Below are 24,144 nucleotides of genomic sequence, written 5' to 3'. Positions count from 1 at the left end.
TTTCTCAGCCTTGTGCTTGGCGGGCTGGCAGTCCGCGCCAGTGGTGGGGCCGAGGTCCGGGGGCCAATGAGGATGCTGTGAGTGCCAGGGACACTTGCAGCCTGACTGAAGTTGAGGGACCAAAGTTCAATAACTTCAATGTCGAGAACCTAATTAATTACACAAGCACAACCTGTAGGACGTGCTGTTCATGTTGCGTGCATGGTATCATCGAAATTCGCCTTGCCTACCGTGAAAACTGGCTAGTAGAGAATCATAGTCTGCCAAGAAGCACAACTAGACCAGTGACCTCTGGTAACCGTGGTTGCCAGTGGTTGGTCTTCCTTTTCATTACATGAAAGTTCACCCCTCGTATGGAAACGGCCGCATTGAATCCATGGGCCCGCACGAATAGACAAATTCACCGACTTATTGACATGCACTGAGGTGGACGTTGCGCTGGCGGATGCGACCCTGGGCCCATCAGAACATCCAAGTACCTCGGTCTGCGTGGATCCCCACCCTCACATCATCGCGACACGATGGGGGGCTGACGCAAATGCCGGAACGAAAGGAATAGTTTAAATAGTCTCAGGCTTCTTTTAACTTTATCTCAATCCTTGTGGTTCATTTCTACAATTGACTCAAACTCACATTGCTTGGCAAGTCCGCGCCGCCGCGCTTCCCAAGCAAGTGACACTGACCGCGAAGCAGTACTTCGTCACACCACACACGAAGCATGACGGAGAAGCTCGTGCCCAATGACCCGAGGGTCAAGTACGAGTCTACCTCTATCCGGGGCTACAAGTACGCCTACATTCGCGGTGAGCCGACGACAGATGCTGCTCCCAAGGGAACCATCGTCCTTGTCCATGGCTTTCCGGATTTGTCCTTTGGCTGGCGCCACCAGATCCCCTTTCTCATGTCTCGAGGCTATCGGGTGATTGTGCCCGACATGCTTGGCTACGGACGATCTGATGCGCCCGCGGATCTAGAGGAGTACACGTTCAAGAAGCTGTCTGGGGACATCAACGAGCTGGCACGCAAGTTTGTGGGGCCAGATGGCCAGATCATCCTGGGAGGACACGACTGGGGAGGCGCGGTCGTCTGGAGGGCTGCCATGTGGTACCCCGAACTCGTCAAGGCTGTGTTCAGCGTGTGCACACCGTACCACCACCCGACGCAGGGCGAGTTCCATTCCCTCCAGACCATCATTGACGCTGGACGGATGCAAAACTTTGCGTATCAGCTTCAGTTCATGGGCACCGAGGTCGAGGAGCGCTGCCAGGGCAGGGAGAAAGTCAAGCAATTCCTCAACAGCATGCACGGCGGGTTTGGTCCCCAGCGCGAGGTTGGCTTCCGTACCGAACAAGGTATCATCTTTGAGAACATCTCCAAGCTGAATAAGAGCGCTCTGCTATCGGAGGAGGAGCTTGGTCACTACGCAGACCAGTACTGCCTACACCCTGCACCTGAGCTGCATGGGCCCCTCAACTACTACCGGACACGGAAGCCTAACTACGATGACGATCGGGTCTTGGCGGAGAAGGGTGTCAAGATTGAGATGCCTGCGCTGTTCATCACTGCCTTGAGAGATACCGCGCTACCGCCACGCATGTCCGAGGGCATGGAGCAGTACTGCCCGCAGCTCACGAGGGGTGAGGTGGACGCCTCGCACTGGGCGCTCACTCAGACCGGCGACGATGTGAACAGACAGATAGGGGACTGGCTCAGTAAGCTAGAGTCGGTCAAGTCTTCTTTGTAGTGAGAATGCAAATGATTGAAGAGGACGTGGAAACATGAATGCTTGAAGCAGGGGTCTGCGCTAGTGGCTGGTGCTGTGGCGCATGGTTTACTTGCGCATCCGCACATGCTTGCCCTCAAGTCGAATACGAGCTTGGTATTACGAGGGGCCAAGGTGCATTTGTGGTGATGATACGGATATACGGACAATAATACCTTACGTGACATATTCGCATTAACTTGGAGTAGGTAATAGCCGGTAGCAGACTGTGCAGTCAGAAACAAGATCCAACGTGGGTGCTCTGTGCGACTGAAGGCTGCGCTGCAGGTCCCTCCTGTCAAACTTGTGGCTCCAGTCCAGTCCAGTCCAGTCCAGTCCGCCGTGCTGACGACTGACGTTCTGACAGCTACCACCCAGCCCGTCCGTCACCACCTGCAATATCTCCCCATCCATACTTCCATCACCCTCTCGCCGTATTGACACAATTGTCGCGGAACTCGTCGTGAACAGGGAAATACGACAGACATCCCAGGCAGCCCATTAGCCAGCGATTTTAGGCATTCTTCAGCCCTCAACACCTGTGCTGTGCTAGTAGGCCCTGCCTCGCTACGGGCCGAAGCTTCGCGTCGAAAGGAGGCTGAGCATTTGGACGAGAGGTGGCACAACCTGAAACCGCAAATTGCCCATCAAAGTTCTCTCCCGGACGAGCACAAACATCACGACAACTCGATCGACAGTCTCACGACCAAACCAACGCGTCGCCCGCTTTTCAATCCTGCATGGGTCCGTCCCAGGTGTATCGAACCCGCTGCTTCACCTTGCTAGCCCATCGGCATGGCTGGACGTCAGCCCGGTGGCTACAATAGCAGCCCGTATAATAACAATAATCGCGATGACCTGCTGTTGGATATCGACAATGACCAGCCCGTGTACAACGACGGCCAGCGGCCACCCATCAACGACGACGACATGATGCGCAACTACGAGATCGACCAGGATCCCAGTCGCCCGTCAGTGTCCTATGACGACTTTGTCGGCGCAGACTCGAGTCCCTACCGTGGACAACAGCAGCAACAACAGCCTGGTGCTAGCTTGCGACCGTCGCCGAATCTGAACCGCCAATTCAGCCAGTCCTCGGAGCTGGACAACTACCAGCGCTACGCCGATGATTTCGACGACGAGACCTCAGACGCTGACGGCTACTACCACCAAGGAGGCGCGATGGTCGGGGACGGCTCGACCGCCAGGAACAATGCGCGGAATAGGAACAGCGTCTCGACCATGGGCGGAGGCTTGTTCGGGCGCATGAAGAACAGGCTGGGCATGGGACAAGGTTACTCAGAGATGGATCTTCCCCTCACAGAGCCTGGACAAGAGCGGGCAGGCACAGCAGACACACAATCGCAAGCGCAGCAAAAGAAGAAGTTCGACCTGGGCAACTTCAAGTTTGGCTTTGGGCGCGGCAAGCCTGATCCATCTACGCTCGGCCCTCGAACCATCCACCTCAACAACCCTCCCGCGAATGCCGCGAACAAGTTTGTCGACAACCACATCTCGACGGCGAAATACAACACGTTCACCTTCCTGCCAAAGTTCCTCTTTGAGCAATTCTCCAAGTTCGCCAACGTTTTCTTCTTGTTCACCGCGTTACTACAACAGATCCCTGGTCTGTCGCCTACGAACCCCTACACGACAATCGCGCCTTTGGCCGTCGTGTTGGCTATATCGGCAGGCAAAGAAATGGTGGAGGACTACCGAAGGAAACAGGCAGATAATGCCCTCAACACATCAAAAGCTCTAGTCCTTCGAGGATCTAGCTTCGCCGAGGAGAAATGGATCAACGTGGCGGTGGGGGATATCATCAGGGTGGAGTCAGAAAGCCCATTCCCGGCCGACCTGGTCCTTCTCGCGAGCTCTGAGCCGGAAGGTCTCTGTTATATCGAAACAGCAAATCTCGACGGCGAAACGAATTTGAAGATCAAGCAAGCGTTGCCAGAGACCTCGACCATGGTGTCTCCGAGCGAGCTGAGCCGGCTTGGTGGGAGGGTCAAATCTGAGCAGCCCAATAGCAGTCTGTACACGTTCGAGGCGACCTTGACGATGCAGACTGGAGGTGGCGAGAAAGAGCTTCCTCTGAATCCCGAGCAGCTCCTCCTGCGCGGTGCCACGCTGCGAAATACACCATGGGTTCACGGCATGGTGGTGTTTACGGGTCACGAGACCAAGCTGATGCGCAACGCCACGGCGACACCTATCAAGCGTACCAAGGTTGAGCGCAAGCTAAACACGTTGGTCTTGCTTTTGGTGGCCGTGCTTCTTGTCCTCAGCATCATCAGCACCATAGGAGACCTGATCATGCGGAGCGTCAACAGCGGCTCGCTCGAGTACCTGGACCTTGAGGCGATTAACGGCGCCGGGCCGGTCGCTCGACAGTTCGCCAAGGACATGGTCACGTATTGGGTGTTGTACTCGTCTTTGGTCCCCATCTCACTCTTTGTCACTGTGGAGCTGGTCAAGTACTGGCATGGTGTTCTCATCAATGACGACCTTGACATTTACTACGACAAGACCGATACTCCCGCGACGTGCCGCACGTCGAGTCTAGTCGAGGAGCTGGGCATGGTGGAGTACGTCTTTTCCGACAAGACCGGCACCTTGACCTGCAACATGATGGAGTACAAGCAATGCTCGATTGGAGGTATTCAGTATGCAGACGACGTGCCTGAAGACCGCAGGGCCACCGACAATGACCCACCGGAGATGGGCATCTATGTGTTCGACAAGATGCGAAGAAACTACGAAGAGGGACATCCCACCGGGGAACTCATCGACCATTTCCTCTCGCTACTTGCGACCTGCCATACGGTCATTCCCGAGATGAACGAAAAGGGCGCGGTCAAATACCAGGCGGCGTCGCCAGACGAGGGTGCGTTGGTCGAGGGAGCTGCTAAGTTCGGCTACAAATTCGTCGCTCGCAAGCCCAAAGCCGTCATCATTGAAGCTCATGGTCGGGAGCTCGAGTACGAGCTGTTGGCCGTTTGCGAGTTCAACTCGACGCGTAAGCGCATGTCAACAATCTACCGCTGCCCCGATGGCAAGATTCGCTGCTACTGCAAGGGTGCCGATACCGTCATTCTCGAGCGCTTGAATGATCAGAACCCCCACGTGGAAGCAACCCTGCGTCATCTCGAAGAGTACGCTACGGAGGGTCTGCGCACTCTCTGTCTGGCGGTTCGCGAGATCCCCGAGCAGGAATTCGAGGAATGGTACCGCCTGTTCGATGCCGCGGCGACAACAGTGGGCGGGAATCGTGCCGAGGAGCTTGACAAGGCAGCCGAGATCATTGAGCGTGACTTCTTCCTCCTCGGTGCCACCGCGATTGAGGATCGTTTGCAGGATGGCGTCCCCGAGACGATCCACACTCTGCAGCAGGCCAACATCAAGGTCTGGGTCCTCACGGGCGATCGTCAAGAGACGGCCATCAACATTGGCATGAGTTGCAAGCTCCTTAGTGAGGACATGATGCTTCTCATCGTCAACGAAGAATCAGCCGCGGCCACGAGGGATAACATTCACAAGAAGCTCGACGCCATCCGGACACAGGGGGATGGGACCATTGAGAGCGAGACGCTGGCACTGATTATTGATGGCAAATCCCTTACCTACGCCCTGGAGAAGGATCTCGAGAAGCAATTCCTGGATCTCGCCGTCATGTGCAAGGCCGTCATTTGCTGCCGTGTCTCACCGCTGCAAAAGGCCTTGGTCGTCAAGCTGGTCAAGAAATACAAGAAGGAGGCGATATCCCTCGCTATTGGCGATGGCGCGAACGATGTTTCCATGATCCAGGCTGCCCACATTGGTGTTGGTATCAGTGGTGTCGAGGGTCTTCAGGCCGCGCGCAGTGCCGACGTTGCCATCGCGCAGTTCCGCTTCCTTCGCAAGCTCCTACTCGTCCATGGTGCATGGAGCTACCAGCGTGTCAGCAAAACGATCCTGTTCTCCTTCTACAAGAATATTGCCCTGTACATGACGCAATTCTGGGTACGTAGTATCTTTCCCTGGCTTGACATTGTCATTAACACCCTTTAGTATACATTCCAGAATGTGTTCTCCGGTCAGATCATCTTCGAGTCTTGGCTGCTGTCCATCTACAATGTCCTGTTCACGGTCTTGCCACCGCTGGCGCTAGGCATCCTAGACCAGTTCATCTCAGCCCGACTTCTGGATCGCTACCCGCAACTCTACATGTCGGGTCAGAAGAACGAGTTCTTCAGCCTCAAGGTGTCCTGCGAATGGGGTATCAATGCCATCTACCACTCCATTGTGCTGTACATCTTCTGCCAGTTGTTCTGGTACGGCGATCTCATCATGGGCGACGGCAAGATCGCCGGTCATTGGGTCTGGGGCACTGCCATGTACAACGTCTGTCTCTTTACAGTCCTTGGCAAGGCGGCCCTGGTCACCAGTAACTGGACAAAGTACCATGTGATGGCCATCCCCGGCAGTATGCTCATATGGTGGGTATTCGTCGTGGCTTTTGCATACGTTGCGCCCATGGTCAACGTGTCGAACGAGCTGTACGGTATCATCCCCCACCTGTACTCGAGCCCCGTCTTCTGGCTCCAGACCTTTGTGCTCGCGGTGCTGTGTCTTCTGCGAGACTTTACGTGGAAATATGTCAAGAGGATGTACTTCCCAAAGACGTACCACCACATCCAGGAAATCCAAAAGTACAACATTCAGGATTACAGGCCAAGGTAAGGACGTGTCCTGCATTTGAAAAACTCTAGGAAATGACTAACGCGACTCCCAGAATGGAACAATTCCAAAAGGCCATCCGCAAAGTCCGTCAAGTCCAGCGCATGCGCAAGCAGCGCGGCTATGCCTTCTCGCAGGCCGATGAAAGTCAGACGCGCGTGCTTCAGGCATACGACACGACGAAACACCGTGGCCGCTACGGTGAGATGGCGAGTTCACGGCCAGGAGGACGGTAGCAATCGTCCACGTGACGTGTCTCGTGTTTTGCTATTTCTGGAGTACTGCACGGACTAAAGATGAAAATAAAAGGGCAAGGCAAGATTTACGGCGGGGGTTCAGGTCAGTACAGGGCAAGGAGTTGAAACCAATCATCATCTACGACACGACACGTTCTTCGATTCTCTAGAGCCCCGCCGACGGGGCCTATTGTGTGATTACTATAAGGAAGCGCAAGGGACGGGTGGTGTTTATGTTGGTTCGTCTAGCGAAAGGAAACCGAGGCATGTTTCCATCAAGGCTTCATCAATGGAGAGACTCGATTTAGAAGGTCAGATCCTCCGATTCAACGGTCGCCCACAATGGTGCCCGCTGTACATGTACGGTAGTGTAGGACCCATTGCAAATGTCAGCAGAATCAATCGCAATGACCGTCATCAACCAAAGGTCGTCTCGCAAGCTAATGTCATCCCCCGATAAGGAGGCGTCAACAGACTCGGCGTGTGTGGCATTCGCCGACACCTGCGCTCGGGCAAATGTGCTCTTGGCCGAAGTCGGACACCACCAAAGGATCCAACGTTGACCACCAGATCCCCACCGAATAGGCAACCTGATGTCCGACGTTATGTCAATCTTGTGGATCTATGACCAACGCCAATGCCTGTTCTGGATCGTGCCTGGTGTCAAGGGCGTCGATACAGCGGCAGGCTTCATATCTGTTATCACATCTTGCCACTGTTGGTAGCGGCTTAGCGATAGGTGGCCGATTGCCAGCGATAGGCATGGATGATACATACGCGAGGCTCGTATTCGAGCCCAGCTAGGGGGATGGATGGACTTTAGTATATCAAGGAGAGCAACGAGACCACAGATTGACCATCGCTCCTCTTCTGTCATCTCAAAAATAATCATCATGTCTTCTACGACCACGCAGACAGAAACCCAGATCAGAACACTCAATGTGGACCACACCTGGGCCGACCCTGATGCGCTACGAGGCCGCTTCGCCGCGGCCATGTCCGCCATGTATCGCGAAGAGGTTCCTCTGTATGGGGACTTGATGGGTCTCGTAAGAGACGTCAATGATGAAGCTCTCAATCGAGGGACCAGCCAGACCAACACAAGATCGAGTCCAGAGTCACTGGCGGCCGAGCGTCATGGCGCGATCCGGCTGGGTACTCCATTCGAACTGCAGACTGTTCGAAGGATATTCTCCGTGCTGGGCATGTATCCTGTCGGATACTATGATCTTTCCGTCGCGGGCCTGCCCATGCACGCAACATGCTTCCGTCCAACGCAGGTCCAGAGCCTAGATGTCAACCCCTTTCGCGTCTTCACGACACTCCTCCGTCCCGACCTCATACAGCGCGACGAGGCGAGGACTTTGGCGTGGAAAATGCTCCAGAATCGAAAGATCTTCACGGACGCCCTGCTCGCGTTGCTAGACGTTGCCGATGCACAGCAGGGACGACTCGACGAGGACCAGGCAGCCGTCTTTATTCCGCAAGCTTTGCAGACATTCAGCTGGCAGCATCTCGCGGCGTCAACGTACAAAGAGTACCAGATACTGCGGGCGGAACACCCAATCCTCGCGGACATTGCGTGCTTCAGGACCGCTCACATCAACCATCTCACACCCCGAACACTGGACATTTCCGCCATGCAGATCGCCATGAAGGAGGCAGGAATGAACGTCAAGTCACGCATTGAAGGACCACCTGCCCGGAAATGCCCCATCCTCCTGCGCCAGACGAGTTTCCTGGCTCTCGAAGAAAGTGTGCAGTTCCTCAAGGACGGGAACGCCAGAGACTCGCCCTCGCCCGACGAGAGCGAGCTCATCCAGGCCACGCACAAGGCTCGCTTTGGCGAGACTGAGGAACGTGGTGCGGCGGTGACGGCCAAGGGGCGACAGTTGTACGACAAGTTGCTGAGTGAGAGCATGAGCAGGACAGTCGGACTTTCTGTGCAGGCAGCGGACGCGGTGTCACGAGAGATATTCAGGAGATTCCCGGACGACTGGTCAGAGTTGAGGCAGCAGGGGCTCATCTACTGCGAGTTCAGTCTAGCCAGGAAACCTGCAGAGACCCCGGTGTCAAAAAGGGATGAGAAGATGTCGCTGCTGGAGCAGCTCATAGACGACGGGATCGTGACGTTCAGACCCATCACGTACGAGGACTTTCTGCCCTTTTCGGCGGCCGGTATCTTCCAGTCCAATCTGCAGTCGCAAAAGGGGCTGGACCTCAAGCCACCCGTGTCAGACTTTGAGGGTCTGGTGAAGGCATTGGGGGTGAAACCTATGGACATGGAGGACTGGTATGCGCAGGCGCAGAGACAGAGTCTGGAGCTTGTTGGGCGAGAGCTGGGATTTGGCGAGCAGGAGTGGTGGTCGTAACTTTTGGAGCTACAACAGCCTACATGGTGTCGGCAGATATTTAATTACCCTTGAAAACGAAGGGATTGCAAGTAATACGGAGGAGTGGTGATGATATTAGATTGATGATGGGAGGGAATAATCAACGAGGGCGCTTGAACGCCCTGAAAGCCAGCGGCTTTCCCCGAGCCTCAGGCAGTTTGGGGACGAGGACTGGGGCTGGAGCTTGCTTGGCCCAATCAGCGGGCAAATTCGGTATCTCACTATCGCACCCGCTAAACGCTTTGAAGCGGCTGCCGACTTCGGGTATCACAATTTACAGCCTTGCGGATTGTCCCGATTCATGGTATCCATCTTGTAGATCCGTGACAATAATAACCATTAGATCTTTGTGATAACAAAGTCCGTTTCATGAAAAGAGCGCCAGATGGTCGACAATCCCTGCGTTGCTGACCCCATACAGTCATGGACTCGGAGACATGGACCACCTGCCAAAACATGAAGACCTCATGCCGTCCGAGATCGAGGCACGCAGTGAGAAGCGTGGCTCCTCGCCAGGCTCACGGCTGGGGAAGCTGCCAAAAGCCAAGTCAACTGCGTAAGCTGGCCTTCGCGTCCAAATCCTGCAATGATCAACTAACTGGGTCGAATGAACAAACAGATGCCGGCTATGTCATGCACGAAAAGTGAAATGCACTGGAGGCCATCCGTGCGAGACATGCCGTCAAATAGGCAAGGCCGATGAATGCACCTTCCCCCAGCGTTCACGCCTCGTCAAGGTGACTCAAAGGTGAGGACTCTCATCAAGTACCTCGCACTGAAATGGAACACGCATCTCACCACCGCCAACAGTTACATCGACAAGATCCTCGAGGAAAACAAAAGGCTGAAGCACCAGCTCACGCCTCCAGAGACAGGCGGTACCCTCGGCGCCACAGAAGATGACAATGACCAACCGCCCAGCACAATTGCTGGCCAACAGAGCCTGGAGACGGTCGTCGACCCAGCGAGGACAGACACCATGGATGTGCGCCCGTGGTTCATCAACACCAGCGTCACGGACACGCCCATCTTGATGGCCGCGGTGGCCGATGCTGCCTTTGCAACGCGCTTTCGGCAGGTCATCTCCGACGCTCAGATGCCTCAGTACAAGCACCTTCCACGCGTCAACTACGCCCCAGATCGCCAGCTCATAGCGCTGGGTGATGCTGACATCAAGTGGCCTGGTCCTTCACGCAGCCGCTTTCTCGTCGATGTCGCACTTAAACCCCTGAGTCGTTCCTATCACATTGTCCGTCGTAGCATCGTCCTGGACAACGTCGAGAGGAGCATCCAAGACCCGTCCTGGGGCGACTCCTTCCAGAGGGGCAAGCTGTGGGCGCTGTTTGCCGTTGGCGAGCTCTACTCAGCGAGGTCGGCCTCCGACAAGGTCTTTCCAGGTATGGCATACTTTGCAAAAGCCCTCCGGGTCATAGGCCGCTCCCACGAACGGCCCAACGTGGAGGCAATCGAGACTCGCCTCATCTTGGCCTTCTTTTCGCTTGCCCTGAATCGCCGGTACAGCGCCTACTGGATCTCGGGCACCTCTATGCGCATGGCCATCGTCATAGGTCTGCATCTACACATTCCGCCCTCGCAGATAGGAGACGCAGCCGTCTGCGAGCACAGGAAGCGAGTGTTCTGGTCCGCTTATATCATTGACAGGATGTGGGCGTCCATGCTTGGCCACCCTCCTGCAGTGCAGGATGAGGATATCGACGTTGGACTCCCGTCGGATGTCGTCGTTGCCCCGGAACTCGCCGGTGACTTTGCCGACGCTGCGTACTACATCGCCAGTCTGCGGCTTGCAAGCGTTGTCACGAGAACCATCCGGTCGATCTACGGGAGGAGGAATACCGGCAAGACATTCACCGCCAGGGTGCAGCAGGCTCTGACTGATCTGCGTGTCTGGGTAGAGGAGCTACCCAGTCACCTTCATGTTGACGCTCAGGGGTTTGCGGATTCCGTCCCCAAGCCAGTTTCTCTCCATCTATCATTCAACCAGGTGAGCATGACAATCTGTTTGCAACCTGCTCGGCGGACCAGCTGCTAACCTTGTCCCAGTGCGCCATATTGACAACGCGGCCTGTCCTGCTTCACGTACTCCGCACGCACATCGAATCATCGTCTGCTTCCGCCGCAAGCGACGCTCGACTGCCCGCCAGTGCCGTCACCTTGGCTGAGACGTGCATCCGCTGCGCGCGGCATTCCATTCGCCTCCTCACCGAAGCATGGGTTGACGGCACCTTTGCCACCTTTGACTTCTTCTACACGCAGTACCTCTTCTCGGCGCTCCTCGTTCTCGCCGTCTCCAGCCTGCTGGGCACAAAGGAAAGTGCCTGCGATCGGGATGCCTTTGAGGACGCAGCTCGCTTCCTGGAGCAGCTCAAGGAGGCAGGCAACTTTGCAGCGCACGAGTTTTGGCATCACGTGGACGCGACCAAGGCCGTGCTCGATGCCATGCACAACAAGCGCAGCGCAAAGGAGACAGGCCACTCCCTCTCTCAGACGGTAGGGGCAGACATCGGCGAAGGGGCTACTAGTCAGGCCAGCATGGCACCAGCGCCCTACTTTGCTTCCGAGGCCGCGCCCACAACGGCCGGCATGGCATTAACCGAGCCCTCGTTGCAGCAGCTCCTCGCTCAGCCGTCGCTGGATCTGCAGTTCCTGGAGGGGTCTGTGTATGATCAGTACTCGCAGGGGCTGTATTGGCCTGATCTGACGTCCGACTGCTGGGCATCGGACGGGTGGCCTACGTCGTAATCAGCCACAACTGGCAACGCAAGCAAGCAAGCTGCACACGCACCCGTCTGCTTATCTTGCTTCTTCATGCAAGTGACACCTGCCAACGTCGCGTGCGACGCCGGCCGGCGAAACACCCCGCTCTCGCTCGGGTTACCCCAAAGTAGCAGGAACCTGACACTGACCTCATCGCCCCCATGATAAGCCGGGGGACTGGAGCCCACGATGCTGGATTGCAACGACGACGACGCATCTGCCAAGGACCGACAAGTGCTAGATAAGCCACGGCTACGCAGTTCCGCTCACATGACCACCCCTGTAAACGGTCGCTGCCAAGCTTTGTGGAAGAAGGGTGGGAAGCACAAAACGTGGGGAAGATGGGGTGTGATCGGCTCGCGCAGTTGCGCTAGGAGAGAAGAAGCAACAGCCCACGGCGGATCACGGACATGACCAACGAAACTGTTGCACAACATTCAGCTGGCCTCATCATTCCGAACAATCAATTTGGATTGTTTAGGAAGGGATCGACAAGTTGCTGCAGGTAATTATGGTGATAGATTGCCTGATTTCCCCAACATATTGCCATCCACCCATCCATCTATTGCCTGAATCTCGTGTTCTATGTATACTGCTACATGTGTGATGCAAATGCAAGTGCTAATGATAATGATATTTGTGTCTCTCTCCGGCCTGTGGTATCCGCCGCGCTATTCATGAATGCCGTGAATCGTATGTATGAGTTTCTGAATTTTGGAAATGCCAACAAGGTATTATATGGGGGAAGCCTGTGTGGACTGCCCTGGATGAATTTGTGGAAACAGGTTGAGACACGCCGACACGTCCTGTGGTGTCATGAGATGCCTGAATGATGATGCAGAGAAACGCCGCCCCAATGAGATGAAATTCGAGAACTTTTGGAAAACGCCCGGAGTGGAGTCTGTGGTGTGATATGGGTGTCGGTGAGAGTGAGGGTGCCATCATGATCACCTTGAGCCTTGAATGGAGGGCTGGCATGTCGTGAGTGCAACCCCGCAAAAAGCCACCAGCAGGGGAGAGAGCACCCCCACGTGCAGGACAGCCAAGAAAGGCCTCCTGGTAGGTGCTCGCTCACCTATAGTGACAGCCACACCTTTTTCACCGCCCACTCAGAGGGGTGAGAAGGTCGATGCTCTTGGTTCGTGAGTGGGAGGCGGGCATCCGACTCGGAAGGGGGCGATCCATGGCGCCCAAGCCGTAGTAGCCATTGAAGCCGCCATCGTATGTTGACGAGAGGTAGGTCGCCGAGGGCCGCGTATAACTGTTGCTGGGGCTCGTGGCGGCGCTCCGTCCTGAGAAGGGCCAGAATTGCCCAGAGCTGCTTTCTGTAGGACTGGGCGGGCTTGGAGGTCGTGTGTTGAGGTTGAGCGATCGCAGGGCGGAGATGGCAGACGAGTGATAAGCCGATGTGCCAGGTGTCGCAGGGGGTGATGCGGAAAGGTAGAGCGAGGTTGGGCGCGATGGCGAAGCCTGAGGTACAATGTCCCTGGGTTTCAGATCCGGAGACATGTCCAAGTATCGAGGGTAGTTGTTGTCCACGGAGAAGGATCGAGGCATGGCGGACGACGATGAGATACCGGCCGACTGATCCTGAAGGCGGCACGTCTCCGAGCAGTAGACGCCAGTGCCATCATGGGGCGTGAACTGCTTCTCGCAGGTCATGCAGAATTGTGGAAAGCTCTCTCTTTCCCCGTCCCAAGAGTCTTGCACCTCCCGTTCACGTTCCCGTTGACTTCGTCCTAGTTTGTGGGCGCTGACTGGAGTATGTTTGCGCGACATGGCTGGCCGTCGTGGTTTGGACATGTCGGATACAGTGACCTGTTTGCGCACGTCTGTTGCAGAGGCGGTTGTGGACAGATGCCCTGACCTCCGTCGTTGGTGAGGCATGTTGTGATAATGTGTGTGTATATGTGGGATGGTCGCGAGGGCGAGATCAAAGTGGGCTTGCCAGCCTTATCAAGCCATGTGCGTCCAGGCAGCTGATATGGCGATATCAGTCAGGCAGTGAGTCGCACTGATACGGAGACCGAAACCGGCGCCGACAGTGTCAGGTTGCGGGCGCTACTGGTGGAGGGGTGGAATTCCGATCCGGCAATGGGTCCAGTGTGTGGGCGTGGCCTGAATGTGACTTTAAAATCTCCAGGAAGCGTGGTAGGACCAGTGGACGGTTGACCGAGTTGGTGACTGAGAGAAGAATGCAAGTCGAGCCAAAGCGAGGGTGACTGATGAAAGCGGAAGTTGGAGTGGTGACGGTGCCTTTGGTTGAAAGTCGGTGGGAGGGCACTGCCTATTATTGGCAAATGTAGTGCCGCCGGGGACCGAGGATTCCTGTGACTTTGTCCTTGGATCGACAGGGACTGGAAATCGAGAGTTGGCGTACGTAATTAATGCACGATCGAGCCTCCTAGGGGCGTCCCAGACTCCCAGGGAAATAAGACAAAGGCGTGGGTCGGAGCAAGGCAACAGTAAAGGTTAATTGCTGCTGTGACGCTTCCGGATGTCCAGGGCCAGGGCAGCGTTCGAGCCGGGCGGGATGGCGTCAACGTCGATCTCGAGGTGTGCTTTATTTGGCGACAGTGAGTGGTACGTAGTCGCAAAGTATAAGGAGCGGAGCAGGCTTTTCGGTCCGTGAAGATGATGGAATAATGAGGCCGAGACCCTGTTTATGAAGACTGTGAATGCGAAAATTTTCTACCGAGATCGATTCTGTGACTCTGCCTGATTCCTGGACCGTGATCTGTGGTGAGCACGTCCACTGTAAGTTGATCCGTAGGCAGGCAACGTGTGACTCTTTTCGGTGTCGTGATTGACGGAGAGCAAGCGCGAGAGCGGGGACCCGTGGCCGTCGTCGCCAAGCTGGCAGCCCTGCGAGCCAATCGAGGATCCGGCGTCGAGGGCGTGGTTCACGATTGTGGGGTTCAAGAAGAAGGCTTCGAGAGTTTTAACCCTGGAAGACGCGACTGTTAGTTGGTGAGAGAATCATCTTTCATCAAGGCCAAGTGTCACTTGCCTTACAAGGTACTACTTATAGTCCAAGGCCCTGTTCTACGTACGTAACAACGGAAGGCACGATGAATGGTCATTGCGGCCGTGTCGCACGCAATCTGACCGTTCGAATCCCATGGACACCCATCGCTGTCACCATGCTGACTATCCATCGCGACTGCCCACAGACTGGGCTGGACCTGCCTGGATCCAGGGGGCTGTCCATTCCTTGCCCACTATTTCGAACAACCGTCAGGTACGTCCAGGCAGTACGCAGCCGGTGGATGGCCTTGTCCAGGTGTCCTCAAGGTGTACTGTCGGTGCCTGCAGGCAATCCAGTGACATGCAGCAGCGCCGATTGTGACCCTGAGGGTCCATGTCACTTGCAGCGTCCGGTGAGCATGTTTCGGCACGGATACCAGGACCATAATAATTGACAATCACAGTCATTCTCGCTACCATCCTCTTACAAGTTACTGCGCCAGACTGGCGCGAGAAAACGTCGGAAAGGTCCCTTTCTTACGTGCATGTTCAGAAACGCGCACACTGAATGCGCAATCGTTTCGGTGTATGGTACGTGGTGCGCTGTAGCGATGAGGCCCCACCCACTCCAGTGAGTCCGTGACTGCCGCCTGCCATGCTGGGTGTGGATCTTTCACACAGCCTCCAACAACCCTCCACCGCGACACGTCCGCCGCAGCAACGCAGTGTTTCAGGGACGCGTGATATGACCTTCACAATCGACTTGTTGCCGTTCGTACTGAGTACGTATAGGTGGCTTGCGTGTCGCGTGGATGGCCAACTTCGTGCCCTAAGCACTGGACCTTATGCGGGGCAGTTCTTTGCGGGCACGATCTATCACGAGACGTCGAGTCGCCATCGGACACGCCTGGTAGATTGTCGCCGGGCTTATCACGGCGTGGGGGTTGCTCATGATCATATGCCATGCCTCCGGACCGTGCTGTCGCGAGTTTACCCGCTTTAGCCGCCTCAGGTCAGGACGCAGAGCCCTCGGGACGACAGCCGCGATAACGTGATGCTCTAACGCCGAACCAACGGGCCCAAAGGGGGCCCCCTCTTTCGGCTTACCCCTTTCGGTCAGCACTACGGAGGACGCTTTCAAAAGACTTGTCCTCGGCTCAGGAGGCGCTAATCAAGGAAATACCAAAACTATTTCAGAGGTACTTTGTTCAATCACTGAAATCCCAAGAGAAATATGTAGCGTTTGTGTACCATTCGCTAACAAGTGATATTACTAGCGCCTTGGCAGGATATCACTTTTGAAAGCGTCCTCCATACATGCCGCCATGTCCACCGAACGAATGGCCCCCCTCTTGAAGATCTGAGACATGTTAGCTCGCCGAGAGCAACTTGCAAACGAGGGGCTCATGAGACAAACGACATCCAGTCCCGTCCATGGCTTCGTGGCATCATGCAATGGAGCCCAGGCTCCATCTCGCCATGCCCAAGAAATTCATCAGTGTATCTAGGAACCCTGATGAATACACCAGCCCGTCCATATTAGTGAACCAGCGATTCACGCCAGGCAGAGTCTTCAAATAGCCTGCTCGGCACAAGCAAAAGATCTTGCCACACTCGCACCACAGACGTCCCTGTGCCTGATCCATTGGCCTTTCGGTTGTCTTGTACCGGCATGGCACATTGCAGACGAGGCACGCAAGCGGGGAATAGGTGTGCACAGAAGCCATGTGTGTGGTCTTGTTGGACAAGTGCTACGTACAGGAAGAATGTCCGGGGGCCAACGGGCAGCATGCATTGGTCACAGATGCAAGGGAGTGCTTCTTCTTCTTGGGCCGGTATCACGCACAATGTTCCACGCACAGACTGCCGTGGAACGACGAAAGACGTCTCGATGCCTCCATGTGCTGTTCGCCAGCGTCTCCAGGTCAAGTTGCACTCTCGCTTCACCGTCTTTTCCAATATCGAGTCAGGGAGAGAATGCTACTCCACTAAGAACCCCATCTATTTGTCTAATGACCATGGCATGTCACTCGAGATTTCATTCATGTCAAGCCATGGCCTGATCTTGATTATTACCTCCTCGCTTAGCATGCGCGCCATGGCCCATGGGTGCTCTTGTGGATAGCTGCGGGCCGAAGCCGCCCTTGGCCACGGAGAATATTTTCTCTGGGCACGTTCGCTGATTGTGAGATTTGCATGGCGATCAAGTCAGAGGGTTGCAGTACCCTGTGTATCGATTACGGCGCCCGGTCGTCACAGGGTCACTCGTTTCTACAAAGGAGCAAGGCCCTCATGAGGACGACGATTGGTCGGGACATCATTCTTGATTTGCCTACCAGCTATCTCCATGTGATCTATCGATTGACTATCAAGTCCCGAGAAAGGCACCCCTGTTGAGGTTCTGCAGCCATTGAGCCAGCGGAAGTGCCATCAACTCCTCGAATTCGCTCAAGCTCATCTCCTTGATCCAGACGGCTCTGGGCGTGTCGTGCCCGCCTGGTGATACATCCGATCGACCTTCCATCGAGATGAAGTCGGCCCTCGCGCAGGCCTCGAGAGTGCTGTCCTGAAAATCCTCGGCCTCAGACTCGCCTTGTTGCAATGCGTGGGCCAGAGCTATCTGGTATTCGTCAGTGATCGACTCGGCGGGTTGGCCCGTCGCTCGCCACTGCTCGTTGAGACGATCCTGCATTTCCTGAGCTACCCTCCAAGAATACCACAGTGTCCTCACAGCACCCAGATGTCCCAGAAGCTCCACAAAGTTCATGTAGGCGTCGAGCCGGCCTTCAACTTCTACCCTGTTGCTCTTGCGCAGCATCAGATCATGGTACGCCTCGTAAATGGTCTTGCCATCCGCATTATAGCCCGTCGCGATTGTGAGCAGTGCTCTTCTGCTCGCCGGGGTCCGGACAATGTTGTTCTTGACAATGTGCGCATTCCACAGGCCGATGGCGGCGCCGACATCCTCTACCGCATCCCCGTGTGCCCAGACGACAGGGGGGATGCCTTTCGGGTACCTTTGGAGTTGCTGGCGAGCAAGGTCGAGCAGTCCCACGCCAGCCAACGCTCGTAGCCGGAGGCCATACTTGCACATGGCCATGGCAGGTTTGTCCGGGAAGCGGACGTGAAGGTTGTTGACAAAGGTCAAAACCTCATAGTGAAGTGCCAGATCGCCACAAGCGTCAAGAACACTGGCCACAGCATTGCGTAGCATGAGTGGGACATTGTGCATGTCATCTCGTTCCCCAGACGTAGGCAACATTGCATGGTCTCCTTCCGTTGCGACGTTGCCCTTCAGATTTGTAGTAAAAACGCCTGGGTCTGTGATCTGAAAAATCATACGCCGGATGTTGACGAGATTTCTCCTCTTCAAGCCCGTATGGTCGAGCATCTGGCTCTTCAAAGCCTTGCAGACTTCAAGCTTCTGCACTGCTTTCTTGTCCTTTCGCGCAAAGGCAATGTTGCTCTGATGCAACGACAGCCAGCGAAGGAAACGTTCATCGTCTCTGGTCGTATGCTCTGGCAGGCCGAGTCTATATCGTAGATCAACCATGTAGTCAGATGCTTTCCTAGGATCGCCCATGTTGATCAGCTGGCGAATTTCCTTGCTTCGAGCGTCTGCTTGAGTGACTTCAAGTCTGCTGCGTACAGCGGCCGCCGGTAGACCGTGATGCTGCAGGCACCGTTGTTGCGTCAAGCCTCGGACAATGAATCGACCATTTTCATCCTTCACCTTGGCGTCCTCATACACTCGCATGCCGAGTTCTCCGCCCGGCCCCCTGAGGGCGACCGACAACAGGTCATGGTTCATAACGCGCATCGGGTGTGTTGCTTGGTTGAGCAACTTCAGTGAGGCAGTTCTCGATAGCTCGACATGATGCTGCATAGATCGTATGGTCCGTCTGACGTCTCTGTGTCTCTGAGTGTCGGACCACGTCTGTGCCAGAGCTTGTTCATCTTCCTCACTATAATCTCTCACCCCACGCTGATCTAGAGCGTCAAGGTTCAGCAAGAGGCCAGAAATGTTGAACAAGTCAGCATCATCATGCTTCGGCGTAATGTTCTTCTCTCGTCCATTGTTGAGGACATAGTACACCCCGCCATTTGGGTTCCTCCGACGAAGGAACATTTTGTTTTTTCCACTCTGGATCTCTCTCAGCTTGGCTTTCCAAAGTGCACGTTGTTCTGGAGATGAAAATTCATCTTCAGACTGGCCAAGTTGCTGGTTCCCGATTACGGCTTGCCTCGCAGACCGCGAATACTCGGGCGCGTTCTCTTCCAGGTCCTGAGGCGCTCTTGCATCGTCATGTTTGCTACTGAGAAGGGCGACGCGCAGCTTTCGTCGGTGAGCGCGGGACGCCTTTTGCGAATCGCGCCACTCCGCTTGGTTGGTTGAAGATGCGTCAGCTTGTTGCCCGGCATACGGGTCTTGATCAAGTGCTGCGGGGTGCTGCTGAAAGAATGACCCTTCCCAGCTCATTTGCTCCTCGATTGACTGAGATCTGTGCGCGGTCCTTTCTTGTTGCTTCGAGTCCTCCTCCTCGAAGCGATTCTGAACACGACGCGTGCATGAGATGAATCTCGCGAGAGGGGGACTCGATGGAGTGGCACGGAGCCTTCTGACGAGCATGACACCTGATAGTGCTGTGTTGACCTTGAATTAGTTCATGAGTCAAGGGCTGCTTCGAGTTATTGGCGCCCCTGACGGCGGAATAGGTTGGGTGAAAGGGTGTGTTGAGGATCGCGCCAGAAGACTGGACTCTCCATGCACGCGACAGTGAACGGACGGCTGTGCCATTTTAATAATGTGAGTGGCAGGACTGCCTGGCCATTGCAACCTTGGAAACCAGTGCAACCAACCCAGGCATGTTTCTTCAGGGGAGGGGCTGATCTTTCAGAAGGGCCCGCTTCCCCCAGATGCCCTGAACATTAGCGCCTCGGGGCCCGAGGCCGCTGAAGCGAGCGTCTGGGGAAGTGGGCTACCAAGACATGGTTGGCAGGGAACGTGGGCCGTGGCCGGAGCCAAGTGTGGCTGGTGGTTTCGCTGCACCAGCCACTCGTGCTGCTGACTTATCGCAGTCAGTCGCCCCACGTCATTCCAACTTTCTCGCATTCAAGAGATATTACTCTGCGACAATCACACGACTTGAGCCACCATTCGAAGCATTACCTCTTTTGAGCCGGTCTACACAAAGATTCAACAACATGTCATCGTCACCGAGCAAAAGGCGCAGAATGGAGCCTGATGACGGGCAACCAGCGGCACAGGAAGAAAACTCCAGGCCATCTGAAGAGCCACCATCACAACCCGAGACCGACGGACAGACACCAAAGGCCTCCGCGGCAGCTGAGCGACTCGCACGCTTCAAGGCTCTCCAAGCTCGCGCAAAAGACAGCGCAAAGACCAATCTCAAAGAGGCGTCCCGCGAAAACCAGCGACTGGCGTCCGACCCCAACGAGCTGAAGGCCCTCAACCGCAAGCGAGATGTGGCCGCCCACAAGCTCCTAAAGGCAGACATTGAAGACGCGGGCGGCGACTTTGAACGAAAACGTGCGTGGGACTGGACCGTGGACGAGAGCGAACAATGGGACAAGCGGGTGAAGAAGAAGGCCGCTGCGCGCGACAACAATGCCTTCCAGGACTACGCAGCTGAGAGCCACAAGGTGTACAAGCGGCAACTGAGGAATATCGCCCCCGATATGGGTCAATACGAAAAGGACAAGATAGCCTTGATCGAAAAGGCGGCCGCGTCGGGAGGTCTGGACATTGTGGAGACGGAGACTGGCGAGCTGATCGCCATCGACAAGGACGGAAGCTTTTATTCAACGGCCGACTCGACGTCCTTTGCATCAAACAAACCCAACAAGGCAGCCATCGATCGGCTGGTGGGTGACCTGCAACGCGCCGACGACCAGCGCATGAAGAAGAGGAGGGAGAGGATGGCACAGGGCGACCAGGACGCGGACGTCACATACATCAACGAGAAGAACAAGCAGTTCAACCAGAAACTGTCGAGGTTCTACAACAAGTACACGGAAGACATCCGGGATAGCTTTGAGCGCGGGACGAGGATATGAAAGATGCCTTGGTATACGAAACAAAAGATCCTAGCTTAATGTACAGTCCAGCGTTGCTTTTTGTTTTTCAATGTTTCAGACGCTCACAGCATGGTCTTCCTCCACGCCTTCGAGGCCAGCTCCTCCAGCTGTGGTATCTCGACCGGACCCACAACGCTCTCGTCGCTCAACGCCTCAATGACCGCCTCGGCAACGGTGTCGACTTTGAGGGGCTTCGCGCCCGCTGCGCCCATGAAACTGTTGAGATAGCCACCAGTCAATGTGTTGAAGATGGAACCTCCACCCACCATCGCGGCCATGGCTACAGTGATTGGTCGCGAAGAATCGTACATGACGGGTGGCCGAGGGAAAACGCCCCTCATGTTAGGGAATGCTGTGGTGATTGTGTTCTCTGCCTCCCTCTTCGTCTTGATGTATCGCGCCGGGAGGACGGGTGCGCCGCCAGCGGCCGAGATGTAACAGAACGCGCTGGCCTTCTCCTCGGCCGCGTGCTTTGCGAGAGTGATTGCGCTGTCACGGTTCATCACCTCGTAGGAGAACTCATCGTTCGTGTTCTCGGGCACGATATCCTGCCCTTGCTTCCTCTCCAAGGGGTTGATGCCCCTGTCTCGTTGCGGGGCGAAGACCTTTTGAATACCGGCGACGGGCGACTCCTTGCCAGATACCAATCCTTTGTAGTCGGCCTCCATCAAGATACCCATGCTGTGCACCACGTAGTCGGCGCCCTTCAGGAGGGCAGCATAGGTTGCCGGGCGGAGGATGTCACCGCGCTCCCACGCAACAGACTGGGACCAGGCGGGAGGGGTCTTGGAGGCGGTGACAGCGTCCCAGTGAGGCTCGCCAGATCGCGAGATGGAGGTGACGGTCCATCCGCGAGAGACGGCGTGTTTACAGATGCGGGAGCCGAGAAAGCCGTTGCCGCCGCATACGACGAGCTTTTTCGCAATGGTGGACATGATGAAGCTGCTTGAGAAACAATTTCGTTTGCCGGAATAAGTAGAGATCAATGAACGGATGAGCTGCGCAGAAGAACCCAGACGGGAATGGACTTCAGCTATACGTCGCTCCGGGATAACGCGTAAGGAGAGCTCGCACGCGTGGAAAATGTTAGTGAGATGAGCTGGGAGCTGGAGCTGTCTCGATGAGATCATGCATTTTTCTGTGCCATGCAGGGTCTTAGCTCCAGGAACCAATTCGGCGAGCGTCGAGGTGGGTCCGAGCCTGAGGTGGACGCCTTTCATTGTCGTGTTTTCTTAACCCAACGTTCTCTTTGTCGTCCATGGCGATGAAAACACATTACATTAACTCGTCAGACTGACTGTTTCGGTTGCAAAGTGCCTGAAAGCGCGGAACATCTTGTTATGCTTGGACAATCTTTGCTATCATGTTCTCTAGGTTAGTACAGAATAACGGTTCAGCATGTGACAAACACTGCACGCATGTTGTCCTTCATGCATCTCGGCGGCCATTCAGGTGTGATATTGGAAAAGACAGATGATGCACCATCTTCTCACCTCGGAAAAGAGATCCCATGGTCATTGGCATTTCCGCTCGGTAACTTAATGAGACAGATACTCTCAGTGCTGCGTTCGTGCTGGAACCAATACTGCGCTGGTTCGTTTGTGCGCCTTGGAAAAGCGCTTCTCCGAGGGGAACGGTCCCCCACGAGGAGCCCATGAGGCTGTTCAGAAGCAGCCAATCTGAGAACCAGTAAACAAATCATTAGCAAATGCTGACGGCGACGATGCGCCAATTGTGCGCGGTCGGACTGACATCGGAGACTGGAGGCTGCATGCAGGGCCCATGGGAGGAAAATTAGTACCCCGCCGACGTCGGCTTATCAACCTTTATCAGCAAGGGTTTGTAATACGTACATGGCTGGCTTTATTTCCCCCGCAACACTTTTGTCCAGATCATTGAACTTGAACGTTATAACCTCTCCTCCATCACACGCTGTACCCTTCTCGTATTTGATCGTCACCCTGTCTCCTTCAGTCAAGATGGCACCTGCCCCCATCATCATGGACACGTCCGACGATTTCGTCCCAGCGCCTGCTGTCAAGACGGCCCTCAACCCATCCGCCCAGCGAACCCTTCTGCTTGCGCCTCCATCGCTCGCCGCCCACGAGGAGAAGCTACGCAATGTTTTCACCACATACGACCGCTCGACGTCGGATCTTCAGATGCTCGACCGCCTCAGCGCCGGGCTGATCAAATTGCCACCCGCGACATACGATCTCGTCCTTGTTCTGACAGACACGACCGGCGAACGAAGAGCAGAGGCGCTCAAGCTGTTGAGCCGGAAAGTGTTCACAGCCCTGGTCGATTCAATGAGAGAAGGTGGCAAGTTTTCGCTGCAGGACGGCCCGTTGGCATCCGAGGATGCCCGCGAGGCAATCCTGGCTGGTCTGGTCGAGAAGGACGGCGCATTCGAAAAGGTTGTCGAGGAGGAAGTTGTCGTGCCACTTCGCTTGGGCAAGAAGAAGACCAACGGTGCGCCCAAGGTTGCGCCCGCGCCTGTTCAGCCAGTGCAGATCAACTTGGATGACGATCTTGACGACGACGATGAGATTATGGACGAGAATGATTTGATGACTGCGGAAGACTTCACCCGACCCATTGTTCAGCGTAAGTGCCTCCGGCGTGGAACTAGACGAGATCATCTCACTGACACTCTCTAGCTGCCGAGTGCGCCCCCAAGCCGGGCAAGCGACGTCGCGCATGCAAAGACTGCACCTGCGGGCTCGCCGAGCGCCTCAACGCCGAGGACCAGGCGCGTCGCGACGCCGCCGATGCGAACCTCCAGTCGATGAAGCTCAAGCCCGACGAGCTGTACGACGAACTCGACTTCACCGTCCAGGGGAAGACGGGATCGTGCGGCAACTGCTCGCTTGGCGATGCCTTCCGCTGTGACGGCTGTCCATACATTGGCCTGCCGCCATTCCAGCCGGGCGAGGAGGTGACCATCTTGAACAATGCTGTTCAGCTTTGAGAGTGCATCGCAAGGGCAATTGTCAGCAGCGTTTCTTTTCGCATGGGATGGCGTTGGGGCGTGGATCAAACATCAGGACGGTTGGGTAGGGCTTAGAGAGGACTCGAGCATATATACCACATAGACGACGGGTAGCCAGCCGTCCGGTCATCACAATAAAGTACTTGGAACTTCATTACTTGGGTCACTAATATTCACTGCTAAATTTGGTCGTTGCTGATC

General features: G+C 55.6%; 9 protein-coding genes across 9 annotated transcripts; 6 read left to right on the top strand and 3 right to left on the bottom strand.

Annotated features, from left to right (window-relative positions):
* The first annotated feature begins 330 nt into the window (after positions 1-330).
* F5Z01DRAFT_162127 (epoxide hydrolase) lies at positions 331-2,178 on the top strand. The gene has a single exon (XM_046257815.1). It carries the CDS (start codon positions 719-721, stop codon positions 1,742-1,744), a length of 1,026 nt encoding a protein of 341 aa, XP_046117243.1. The 5' UTR covers positions 331-718; the 3' UTR covers positions 1,745-2,178.
* A 1-nt stretch (position 2,179) lies between these two features.
* F5Z01DRAFT_162128 (uncharacterized protein) lies at positions 2,180-6,910 on the top strand. The gene is made up of 3 exons (XM_046257816.1): positions 2,180-5,764; positions 5,813-6,480; positions 6,537-6,910. Exons 1-3 carry the CDS (start codon positions 2,558-2,560, stop codon positions 6,715-6,717), a joined length of 4,056 nt encoding a protein of 1,351 aa, XP_046117242.1. The 5' UTR covers positions 2,180-2,557; the 3' UTR covers positions 6,718-6,910.
* A 700-nt stretch (positions 6,911-7,610) lies between these two features.
* F5Z01DRAFT_624297 (uncharacterized protein) lies at positions 7,611-9,089 on the top strand (the record flags this gene model as incomplete). The annotated part of the gene is made up of 1 exon (XM_046261370.1): positions 7,611-9,089. One exon carries the CDS (start codon positions 7,611-7,613, stop codon positions 9,087-9,089), a length of 1,479 nt encoding a protein of 492 aa, XP_046117241.1.
* Positions 9,090-9,643: 554 nt separating this feature from the next.
* F5Z01DRAFT_658491 (fungal-specific transcription factor domain-containing protein) lies at positions 9,644-12,368 on the top strand. The gene is made up of 2 exons (XM_046263702.1): positions 9,644-11,112; positions 11,172-12,368. The coding sequence occupies exons 1-2, from the start codon at positions 9,814-9,816 to the stop codon at positions 11,868-11,870; spliced, it is 1,998 nt and encodes a 665-aa protein (XP_046117240.1). The 5' UTR covers positions 9,644-9,813; the 3' UTR covers positions 11,871-12,368.
* A 615-nt stretch (positions 12,369-12,983) lies between these two features.
* F5Z01DRAFT_637567 (uncharacterized protein) lies at positions 12,984-13,772 on the bottom strand (the record flags this gene model as incomplete). Its single annotated transcript, XM_046262295.1, has 1 exon — positions 12,984-13,772. The coding sequence occupies one exon, from the start codon at positions 13,770-13,772 to the stop codon at positions 12,984-12,986; it is 789 nt and encodes a 262-aa protein (XP_046117239.1).
* A 3,326-nt stretch (positions 13,773-17,098) lies between these two features.
* On the bottom strand, positions 17,099-19,425 carry F5Z01DRAFT_162463 (uncharacterized protein). Its single transcript, XM_046257817.1, has 2 exons — positions 19,349-19,425; positions 17,099-19,319 (listed from the first exon to the last, which is right to left on the bottom strand). Exon 2 carries the CDS (start codon positions 18,979-18,981, stop codon positions 17,221-17,223), a length of 1,761 nt encoding a protein of 586 aa, XP_046117238.1. The 5' UTR covers positions 18,982-19,319; positions 19,349-19,425; the 3' UTR covers positions 17,099-17,220.
* A 662-nt stretch (positions 19,426-20,087) lies between these two features.
* On the top strand, positions 20,088-20,930 carry F5Z01DRAFT_623964 (SYF2 splicing factor-domain-containing protein; the record flags this gene model as incomplete). Its single annotated transcript, XM_046261351.1, has 1 exon — positions 20,088-20,930. One exon carries the CDS (start codon positions 20,088-20,090, stop codon positions 20,928-20,930), a length of 843 nt encoding a protein of 280 aa, XP_046117237.1.
* Positions 20,931-21,013: 83 nt separating this feature from the next.
* F5Z01DRAFT_675224 (NAD dependent epimerase/dehydratase) lies at positions 21,014-21,886 on the bottom strand (the record flags this gene model as incomplete). The annotated part of the gene is made up of 1 exon (XM_046265127.1): positions 21,014-21,886. One exon carries the CDS (start codon positions 21,884-21,886, stop codon positions 21,014-21,016), a length of 873 nt encoding a protein of 290 aa, XP_046117236.1.
* A 1,044-nt stretch (positions 21,887-22,930) lies between these two features.
* F5Z01DRAFT_637563 (cytokine-induced anti-apoptosis inhibitor 1, Fe-S biogenesis-domain-containing protein) lies at positions 22,931-23,922 on the top strand (the record flags this gene model as incomplete). The annotated part of the gene is made up of 2 exons (XM_046262294.1): positions 22,931-23,558; positions 23,612-23,922. 2 exons carry the CDS (start codon positions 22,931-22,933, stop codon positions 23,920-23,922), a joined length of 939 nt encoding a protein of 312 aa, XP_046117235.1.
* Positions 23,923-24,144: the final 222 nt, after the last annotated feature.

This window comes from Emericellopsis atlantica (genome assembly GCF_019669845.1).
Source record: "Emericellopsis atlantica unplaced genomic scaffold F5Z01scaffold_17, whole genome shotgun sequence".
Taxonomy (NCBI): Eukaryota; Fungi; Ascomycota; class Sordariomycetes; order Hypocreales; family Bionectriaceae; genus Emericellopsis; species Emericellopsis atlantica.
Note: the sequence above shows the minus strand (reverse complement) of the source record. Positions and strands in the feature narration are given on the sequence as shown.